Here is a 10992-nt window from a genome sequence, read left to right as displayed (position 1 = left end):
GTTCAGCAGCTTCACCTGTGCCAGTCTCTTGGTGATCATGGTAGCAAAAACCAGCCCGAAGAGGACGCTGCTTATGAGCACGTAGTCATAGTCATCCTTCAGCACGTCAAACTGCTTCGATGGGTACACTCGGGTCTGGTAGATGTCCAGGCCATATGCAACAACCTACAGGGATGAGATCACGAGCTGGTTAAACGCAGGTCTGAGTGTAGAATCATCGAATGGTTTGTGTTGGAAAGGACCTTAAGACCATCCAGTTCCAACGCCCTGCCACAGGAAGGGGCCCATGTCTGCAGCACCTTCCATCCAGGATTCATTCTCAATACATCCCGCCCTGGAAGGAACAGCAGAAAACATGGCACAACATTTGGAACAGAATCACAGAATCAACCAGGTTGGAAAAGACCTTTAAGCTCATCCAGTCCAACCTTTACCCCAGCACTGCCAAGGCCACCACTAACCCAGGGCACTGAGGCCTCGGCTACACGGGCTGTGAACACTTGCAGGGACGGTGACTCCAGCCCTGCCCTGGGCAGCCTGTTCCAATGCCTGAGCACCCTCTGGGCAAGGAATTGTTCCTCAGCTCCAGCTAAACCTGCCCTGGCGCAGCTTGAGGCCGTTTCCTCTTGTCCCATCCCTTGTTCCTTGGGAGCAGAGACCAGCCCCTTCCTGGCTCCATCCTCCTGCCAGGCAGTTGTAGAGAGCGATCAGGTCCCCCCTGAGCCTTCTCTTCTCCACACTAAACCCCCCAGATCCCTCAGCCCTTCCTCATCACACTTGTGCTCCAGGCCCTGCTCCAGCTCCGCTGCCCTTCTCTGGCCCTGCTCCAGTAGTGAGGGGCCCAGAGCTGAACCCAGGATTTGATACACCACAGTTGATTGGGTCGGGTCTACAGTTCTGATTAAAAGAAGAAACATTTAAGCCCTGAGCAGGCACTTGATCAGCAGTTACAGAGCTCCCTGCCACAGGCTGCAGCAGCACCCACAACCTCCTCATCTCTACATCCCAGCCTCCAGCCCGTGCTCACCAGACAAGTAGACTCTAGGCCAGAGGGGGCTGTATAAATCCCTCTCATCCGGGATATGGTTTGATTGTAGTTGATAAACCTCTCAGCATGGATCTGCACATCAGGGGAGTACGGAATCAGGTTCTCTTCTCTGAAAGGCATTTAGAGAGAAATCAAAACCCAACCAGGCAGCACATAGAGGACATCATCTGCATTTCAGGTCTGATCATCACAGGCTGACCCGAAACATCAATTTTAGTGGCTTTTCCCAGTGCAGGTTCGTTTTTGATGCAAGATGAAAATCAAACACGCCACTGGGTCAGACTGCACTGCAGCAGCCTTCTCAGGTGCTAGAAGTAAAGGTAATTCCAAAAGCTTCAGGCAGTAACTCTGACTGCTACTTCTCAGAGTGGAGACAACACTCATTTTGCTAATGGTAAGATCAGTTGTATCACAGACAAACATTTTCCATGGTCACAGACTGGGCACAAAGTGGCCTCACTTCATTTCATGCAAGAACTGCCCTTGTCCAGACAAGGTGTTCTACTTGACGCTACTGTACTACCCACAAACTCCATCCCTCCTCAAGGCTGTCCAGGAATAGCGGTTATCCTGCTTTCCTTACCTGCTTTGTTCCGTAGGGATCTCTGGGCGGCGAGGATCCAGCAGAGCCTTGGGAAGGGAGAGGATGGCCCCAGAGGGAAGCCCAACTGTGCGTTAAAGAAACACAAATGGCCATTTTTGACAGCGTTTCCTAACAGCTCACATAAATGCTCTCTTGGTGCCTACCCCTGCTCTTGCTGGGAGGCCAGAGCAGCCACAGGCATCATTTCCGGAGGCAAACTGATTTTGCTTGGATTTCAGTGTGAAACTGCCTTGAGCAGGCAGCACCAGCACCTGCAGAACAGAGCAGGACATACTCACTGAGCAAGTGCCGGCTGGTGATGCCCCGCTCGGTGATGGTGGCCTCCATGGCACTGATGGCAGATGGGAAGATGTAAGATTGCTGGAGAACCTGAGGTAAAATCGGGCGGTCCAGGGAGCTGAAGGCTGTGGCGTTGTATTGCTCTGTCCCCTCATACAGCTCCAGCACAGTGAACTCGTTCCGACGTGCCTTCGTGTTCCAGTACTGGTACTGAGATGAGAGAAGGGGGTTAGGACTACAAGGCAGAGCCAGTAATAGAGAGAGGTAGCAGGAAATCACAGACTGGTTTGGGTTGAGGGGACCATAAAGCTCCTCCAGCCCCAACCCCTGCCACGGGCAGGGACACCTTCCACTAGAGCAGGTTGCTCCAAGCCCCTGTGTCCAACCTGGCCTTGAACACTGCCAGGGATGGGGCAGCCACAGCTTCTCTGGGCACCCTGTGCCAGCGCCTCAGCACCCTCCCAGGGAAGAGCTTCTGCCCAAGAGCTCATCTTAATCTCCCCTCTGGCAGGTTCAAGCCATTCCCCTTTTCCTGTCCCTCCAGGCCCTTGTCCAAAGCCCCTCTCCAGGTTTCCTGGAGCCCCTTTAGGCACTGGAGCTGCTCTGAGGTCTTCCCTTGAGGAGCCTTCTCTTCTCCAGCTGCCCCAGCCCAGCTCTCCCAGCCTGGCTCCAGAGCAGAGCTGCTCCAGCTCTTGCAGCAGCTCCACGGCCTCCCTTGCACTTGCTCAAACATCTCCATGTTCCTCTTGTGCTGGGGACACCAAAGCTGTGCACGTTACCCCAGGTGGAGTCTCACAAGAGACACATCTCAAAAAAATCACAGAGAATGATCAAGAAGTCTTTTCCACACAGATTCAGCAACCGCCCAACCTCCCAGACATAAAGACCAAGCTAAGAACAACTCCTCACCACCACCCAGTTCTCAGAGTGAACCATGTGGACAGGTCCCTTTGCTTTCTTCTGCACTGAGGAGTGGATGATCCTGCCTGTGACTCCATCAATCAGATATATTCCAATGAACGTGCGCTCGTGATGCGTATCTGTGCTCTCTGTCACCACAGCAAGCAGGTTGGGATTCAAGGACTAGAGAAGAAGAGACAACCACCCTCACATTAGTGCTACAGGCCCCTTATTTATCTGCATTTCATCTGGAACCAAGCATGTAACAAACAAAGGATGTGGACAGTGAACACATACAGCAAAAATGGCACCACGGGGCAGTTACTCTCAACATAGCACCTAGAAAGAGTGCTGAGCTCTTCCCAAGGGATAATGCAGCAACAAAAGGCCAACAGAAAGTTCCAAGGGCACCTTATAGAGAACGCTGCGGTCTCCCATCACCCGGCCCTGGGAGTGCACGTGCTCATTGGACCTCTTCCCTTTCACACTCACTATCCTCTGCACTTCGGTGGGTATGACCACCTCCCAGCTCTCCTCTGTCGTCAGGTCCTGCAGGAACAAAGCACCACGTAGGAGGTTTTATCTTCTCCTCCAAAGACACCACCTCTGCCTGTACAATGCTGTGGAAATTTAAGTTTTTTAGGCACGTTTTGAGGCTGAACTGCTTCGATCTGGAGCAAAACCCCTTAAACCAAATGAAGAGATCTACATTATCCAGAGGGTAACAGTGGTAGGATGTTTAGGACTTGGACTGTAATGAGTCTTCCATACCTTTTTCAGCCTGAATCCAGAGAGTTTTCCCTGCTCAGCATCAACTAGATAAAAAAAGATAGAATGGGCTATTTCTTTTAGCTGGCGAAGGACGTTTTTAGTCGCTGGGAAAGCTGTAACCTGGAAAAGAAGAATTGAAATAGAGGTTAAAGCCCAACTGCCACAAAAAATAACCCCAAACAACCAAACCCCAATAAAACAGCAGCGCAGGAAGATTGTTTCAAACACATTTATCAGGATGAGGTCTGTTTTACCAGAATAACCCCATCGTTTTGTGGGAACTGTGACTCAATGGCATTTTAATCTTGCTCCAGAGGGAGGGGAATATTAACCAAAACATGAGGAAAACTGTCTCCAGGCAAAGCAACTTACCTTGTACTCATCATCAATCAAGAGCAGTACTTTGGCATAATCTTGATCCATAATAGGCAGAAGCAAAGTCTGAAGAATTGGACGCTTCAGAAGAGGGGGAGCTACTTGACTTCTCTTCCCAAAGATGGGGTTAAAGACATACAGAAAGCTCGTTTTGGTTTCCTATAAAACAAACAAGATGCAAAACTTTTTCTAAGGCAGAAGAAAGAGCTGATTTTCTCCCTGTTGCTTACTACTGTCAACTGTTCACAGCCTGGATTCAGGGTGTTCTCACTCTCCTGCCGTCCCCATGTCAGTCACAACCAGACAATACCCCAAAAAAGATACTTCTTTCCACTCTTTCAAAGCACACATCTCCAAGCTAAGCAAGTTCAGTGGAGGGAGAAAGGAAAGGGACTCACCCTGTCCTTTACAAGCAAGGTGCATTGTGGAGGGTGTGGGAAATGGGCTGTTGTTCTTTGGACCATCAGCTTAAAGGAGGAGGCCGGTCGCACATTCCTGAGGTACTGCTTCCACAGGATGGTGCCAGAACTGCTTTCAATACCAAAAAGCTGAGCAGAGACACAGGAAAACCCAAGTTTAGAACAACACATCTCTGGCATCCAAGCACTGCATCTTTCCTCAGGGTACGACAAAGAAAGAAGAGACTTGGTCCCTCTCTGAAGCTACCACGAAGTATCTTGCACATCTTCTCACCATGTTCTGCCCGACGCCCGACTAAAACCAGAGCTGAGACTCCTTGCTACAGGCTAGAAACACATTCCTACCCTGGCTCCCTCACCTTTCCTGAGGCTGTGACCATCACCATCATTTTCTGGAGGTTGAATTCATCTCTGGCCAAATTGTCAATGTTAATCTCATTTTTGATCTGGCTCCGGGGCTTCCTGGCATCATAGAACATCTTCCAAAGATGAGCAGTCCAGGCTTGCAGCAGGATGAGCTGGGAGGAGAGCCTCTTCAGAAACATCCCCAGCAAGCCATCTGCAAATGGGACCAACATGATAACCATGTAACAAACCATTATGCACCACTCCATAACTGAAAGGATGGTCTCAGCCATAAAGAAGGAATGCTGCCATGCATGAACCTACGGTAACTCTGCCTCTGCCTCCCACTCCAGAATAGCACACCTACAGTTACCATTTCTACAGCAGACTCTGCATTTACCAACTTTTTCCCGCTTGACACTGGTGTAGCTCGTTCCAGAAGATATCCCCATCAACCAAAGGCAAACCTTCATGCAGAATACAGCACCTCTTCCTTTGTATCCCTTCTTCCTCACCGGTACACTCACAGCAAGTGCCCACCTAAAGCTTACTCACCTATAAGGTCTATAGCTCCCTCTGCACTCATTACTCAGAGCAAGAGAAGCCTCTGAAGTAAAGAAATACTTAATTCTGCCCAATCAGGGTTTGTATTTAGCTTCTTGAAACAAACAGAACCAGACTGTAACTATCTTTCACCACTGGGGAGAGCAAGCAGAGATCAGACTCCACTAGGAAGCAGTTGTAGGAATTATCAGGAACACTGCATGCAGAGGTAGGTTACCTTGAATGGCTGCATCCAGGACAGCAAGAAAAAAATAAAACAAAGGGGAAAAAAAGGCTATTGCAAATGAGTCTCATAGAAGAGTCAAAGGGAAATGTTTAGGAGAGGTGGCCAAAATCCCTCCTACTGCGGCTGACTGGTTATTTAACATAGCAGCGTAACACACTCGTGTCATCTGCAGTTGGCATTTGACTTCAAAAGTTCAGACAGAAATGGGTTTGTTTCTGCTTGGTTTAATTTCCACCAGTAGAAACTAGAATCCTCTCAGCTCAGAAGAAAAAGAAAACAATCAATACATTTATGCAGGAAGAAAAGCAGACACACAGACGCAAGTCTATTACACCTATGGCTTACCTGCTTTCTTCCCAAACTCCCCCTCCAGCTCAGCCTGGGCACCTGTCAGAGGTAGATCCACCATCTCCAAGCTTACCACTTCTGCCAGGGACTCCTCCCTGTTCCACACAACCTTTCCTGGAAAGAAATAAGAGGCAAATGTTGGGAAAAGCTGCTTAATATCTGGGAATAGACTCACTCGATACAGGAAACACCTTCCAGGGCACCCTTCAGAGGCAAATCACTGCTCTTAATGAAATGCAAAACAACATCTCTCTCTCTCTCTCTCTCTCTATCTAATATCATGCAATTAGCTCTGTCATAAAAGACAAATACTTTACACAACTGGAGCACTTCTGGGGAAAAGCCACCGGATCAGTAAAAGCCATTCTATGATCTGGTGTTTTAAAACGGTTACAGTCAAGTCTATTTAAAGTAAGAGATACAGAGTGTGAACCACTGGGCAACTTTGCAGCCCTAGACAGTTCATGGGAGTGAGAAGCACTTTCAACCCTTCCTGCAAGTTAACATTTTTGCCATGAGGATCTTTTCCAAAGACACTTTGAGGAAGGTCTGTAACAGGACTTGGACTCTCCTCCTGCCACAAAGAACATGGCAGAACTGTTTTCTCAGAGGAGGTGTCTTGTGAGGGTGAAAGAGTCTCCAGTATCTTGCATAGAATCATAGAATTGACAAGGTTGGAAAAAGACCTTTAAGCTCATCAAGTCCAACCTTCACCCCAGCACTGCCAAGGCCACCACTAACCCCTGGCACTGAGGGAATGTGACTTAGACCAGGTAAAATCATTTTGCTGGTTTCCAAAGAAAGCAATGACAGAACATAACCATGTGGGATTTTCTTCCTGGCCCACAGTGACAAGGTTGCACTGTTAAGAATGGAGCAAGCTGCTGCTTGTGCCAGTTACCTGGCTGCTGGAGGAACATTAGCATGTGGTCTTCTGTTTGCACCAAGGCCCGATAGCCCACGGAGTCATCCTTCTTCAGGAAAACTTGGATGTACAGCTGGAACCAAAAGCAAATGAAGCAGTGAGGTTAATGAGCACATCATGTCCTTGGAGAAAGCAGAACTCTTGGGTAACTCCAGAGCAAACAGCACAAGTGCGTGCAGCAATCCAGCATGCCCTCAGAATGCTTCTCCCCTTGTCCTCCATGGGTAGAGCTCCTTGGAAGGCTCTACCAAGTCTGCCACAGCAGGGTAGGGAGGGCACTGCAGGTCTGATAAACCACAGGACTGAAATAATCTCTCCCCACTCACCTGCTGTGGCTTGGCACCACTCGGCTCCAGGTTAAAGGTAATCGTGGTATCCAGCAATCTTTGTCCAGTTTCAACCAGGTAGAGATTAATATTGTAGGTTTGATTGGAACAGGTTAAGGAGTCCTGTGACACCAGGCAGAAAACAGCTGAGTTAAACACAAGTGCCACACCAAGTCCTGCAGAAGGATTTCATATTCAGCAAGAACTGTGGCTTCAGGATAACCTCAGATGACATACATGGAGCTGCCACAAACAGCCTCCAAAAGGATGGTGTAACACCTTTTTCATTCCATTCCTGCACCCAAAGGAATAAAATGGACTGTTGAGAAGTTCTGTTCTTGGGAACACTTCATACCTGCTTCTGGGAATCCTCCAGAGCATGTCCAGCATGCAGGCCATCAGAACTTCCAGGCTTCTGAAATGAGGATGAGAAGAGCTAACATGGCTGCAGACCCCAGTAAGAGGACAAAATAAAAGAGGTTTCTGAGTGCCTGACAAGTCACATTCAGCCTGACTCTGAAAACAGGCAGGAAACAGCCTGTTCTGTTCTATTTCTGATAAAAGTGAGACCTTGCTAAGTTCAGTAACTCTCAGAACTGAAATCTCTGCAAGTCAGTGAAGCTGGTTCCTTGGTTACATGCCCACCTCAGTCAAGGTTCAAACAGGCTGCACACAGGACAACACGCTTTACCAAGCCACAGATAGCCTTAATCAAGGCCTGCTTGCATTCCCATTGCCCTCATATGCCTAAGGAGCTAATTAAATCCTCCTCCATGAAGGAAAACCCTTATGGAACCCACCCCCCCGAGCAGATCCATGCTAGAGCTGTGCTGGTTCCACAGCACAGGCAAACCGTGCTCACCAGCTCGCTCCTGCAGGTCAGGACAGCAGCCACAGTCTTCTCGCCAGTTGTTGCAAAACTCACCAGAGCTGCCTGAAAAGAAAAAAAGAGCAGGAAATTGTAAAAGAAACAAGAAATGCCCCCAAACCTCATCAAAAACTACCTGTGAACCAAACTAAGCCATACTCCAACTAAAACCAGATGATCTTTCACAGCCAGACTTTAAATGTCACTGTTTTACCAAATGAAATCACCTGAGACTGAACATACTCCTCAAACACGGAAGCAGTTGACCTGCCACAGGCTTTTGAACCATTCTGTCCAGTGTTCCTCGCTTTTTAAAGCTCATTTGCTTTCAAAACCTCTCAGCTGGTGCAACAAAAGTACTGCCACACCACCAGGCACTCAGACACACATCTCTATGCACCTCAAGACCAGGGCACCTCCCCAGTGCTGACAGATGTTGGCAACAAAGCAGGCTGGAAATAGCGCAGCAAGTAGGATAAATGAAATCAAACGGTTTTCAAGTGTTGCAGCCACGAGCACACTGAAACAAGCAGCTCAGCAGCTCCCTCAGAATGCTCAGTACAGAGGTTTTAAGGGCTGTTAAGCTGTGTTTGGCCTCTCACTGGAGTACACTTATCTTGGTTACCTGCTGGAAGTCCCGGAGGTGGCTGAGCAGCCCGTGTTTGTACTGCAGCAGGGAGAAGTGGCTCGGAGCCAGCTGCAGGAAGAACTGCGTCCGTGAAGCACTGACTGCATTGGGTTGGGTGGCCAATATCCTGGGCTGGAAGCCAGCAGCAAACTCCAGGTCAAGGGACTGTGAAGGGGAGACGTGTTCATGAGAACTTTGTTTTCTCACTGAAACGAATAGTTTCCTTTTATCAGCAGCAATATAAGCTTTATGAAGAGATTCCCTGTGTCAGGAGAAATAAAGCAGAAGCAAGGAGGCCTCGGCATCCTGTTGGAGCCAAGATCTGAAGGCACTGATCCAGAAGGAATGATTAAACAGAGAGTTTTCTCTCCCTTGCCTTAATGTATGGATCACAATCCCCTCCCTACCTCTTCAATCACTCTGTAGTTTAAAGATGGAACCCCCTCCACTACCAGGCTCAGTCAGGCACCAAACCAGCTGGACAATGAATTACACACAAGCCTCTCTGAGCATTTCTCACCTGCAGTGGGATCTGCCTCATCTCCTGCTCGGTCTCCAAGGAGCAAACATAGAGTGACCGTGTGTCCATGTCCATGCACACCAGCACTGCCTCCCCCACCACGCTGCACACACCCGTCAGGCTCTTCAGCCACGGGGCTGCTGCTCTGCTCTGCCAAGTGAGACATGAACAACATTGTCAACAGAACTAGATCTTCAAAGAACCAACTTGGACACAACCACGAATTTAAGTCAGAGTTATTTCTACTCATGGCCCTGGGAGAAACTGGGGTTTCCAGGCTGCGAGTCTAACCCAGTCTTGCTTTCAGCAGTGAAACCCATTTACTGGCCTGCAGCAATGCCACAGTGAAAGGGAATTCCCTCACACCACAACAGTTAATTACTCTGCACACCACAGCCCATCTGATTAGAAGTACATTTGTTAACATCAAATTCAGTATTTTGGATCCACAATCCAGCACTACCTGTTTTGTGATTTCTCCATCTTCTACACTGAAGGTTAAAATGCTCAGGTGGCTCTGGGGAACAATTCCAAGCACGTGGATCACTCCAGTCCCATGGGAATACAGCAACTGGTACTGAGTGCTCTCACTGCAAGAGAGGCAGCAACCATGAAGCATCATCTTCTCACATCTCTGTTTTCAAAAGCAAAAGGCAAGCACAGCATCCTTCCCTCTCCAAGGCAACGAGCTCCCTGTCCGAAGGTTACACTTCAGATGTGTTCTGACCTTTCTGGCAAGTGCTCCACCCATTTCTGGTGCCCGTTGGAAAGGTAGTGAAGAGAGATGGCTGCTTTCTTCAGGACTGCCACGTATTTCACCACGTCCTGCAGCCCCACCAAACCAGCCGCCTGGAAACTAAGCACAGGCACTAAGTCAGAAAACCGTTTTCTTCTAAGAGATAAAACCCCCACTCGAAAGATTCAACATCAGTCGTGAAGTACAATTTATATCCCACTTTATGTACCCTGGCTGATTTCAGCAGAAAGCACTTGCTGAACCCAAGCACCCCAAACCAGATGCATGTTGAACTTGTCTATTTAAAGACAAAAGTAATCGATGTAAAGAAACATTCATCTCCTCCTCTTACTGGTTTGCTAAGAAATGGAAATGGATTAATTGGAAGGTTCAGCCCTTCCTAAAGAATTCACCCCAATGTTACTTTGGAAGCATATTTCCACCTAACCAACCTTTCTCCATAATGCAAGTCCAGACAAGGTCAGCAACCCCTTTTTCCCTTCTGGAACAGCATTACAAACAGGAAAGCCTGCACTACCTGCCAGTGTCCAGGGATGTCTCCCAGTTCAACCCTCCAATGTTGGTCTCCCAGGAGCGCAGAATGCGTCCAGCATTGGACACAGTGATAGCATCTGCCCAGGAAATGAAGAGAAGATGAACATGGAACATGACCACCACAGATCAACGAGGCAATAAGCTCTGCCAAGTTCAACTCCTGGGCTAAGACGTGGTTGGGATCCCAAGTATGAGGGCAAGCACCAGCCCCAGCACACCACCTGCGTGCTCTCCTTACCCTGTCCATGGATCAGCATCGCATCCACTGCTCCTTCAGAGGTTCCCTTGTCTACATGGCGCCACACTGAAAAGACCAGAGTGATGTGAGAACAAGAGCTGCTCCCCCAAAAACATTTGTCTGTGGTTATTTTTAAATTTAGGCTCTTCTAAGTGTACACAGAGCACAGTCAGCCTGCCTTAAGCAACGGCTTTTGAACTGCCAGATGAATCCTCTCAGACTGGCAAAGCAGTGTCACCAGCATCACTCTTTCAGTAGTAAAACATAGAATTCCATGAATAGTTTAGGTTGGAAAAGGCTTTAAGATCACCCAGTTC

General features: G+C 48.5%; 1 protein-coding gene across 1 annotated transcript; it reads right to left on the bottom strand.

Annotated features, from left to right (window-relative positions):
* Window positions 1-10741, bottom strand: EMC1 (ER membrane protein complex subunit 1; the record flags this gene model as incomplete). The annotated part of the gene is made up of 21 exons (XM_010024596.1): window positions 1-165; window positions 1028-1157; window positions 1632-1716; window positions 1931-2141; window positions 2841-3014; window positions 3243-3380; window positions 3603-3722; window positions 3975-4136; window positions 4376-4525; window positions 4756-4955; window positions 5877-5993; window positions 6781-6877; window positions 7131-7253; window positions 7486-7545; window positions 7993-8064; window positions 8624-8791; window positions 9147-9296; window positions 9610-9736; window positions 9874-10002; window positions 10421-10514; window positions 10676-10741. Coding segments are annotated over 21 exons (2738 nt in total), but the record flags the coding sequence as incomplete, so codon positions are not given.
* Window positions 10742-10992: the final 251 nt, after the last annotated feature.

The sequence above is a fragment of the Nestor notabilis genome, unplaced genomic scaffold (assembly GCF_000696875.1).
Source record: "Nestor notabilis isolate BGI_N333 unplaced genomic scaffold, ASM69687v1 scaffold27281, whole genome shotgun sequence".
Classification (NCBI taxonomy): domain Eukaryota; kingdom Metazoa; phylum Chordata; class Aves; order Psittaciformes; family Psittacidae; genus Nestor; species Nestor notabilis.
Note: the sequence above shows the minus strand (reverse complement) of the source record. Positions and strands in the feature narration are given on the sequence as shown.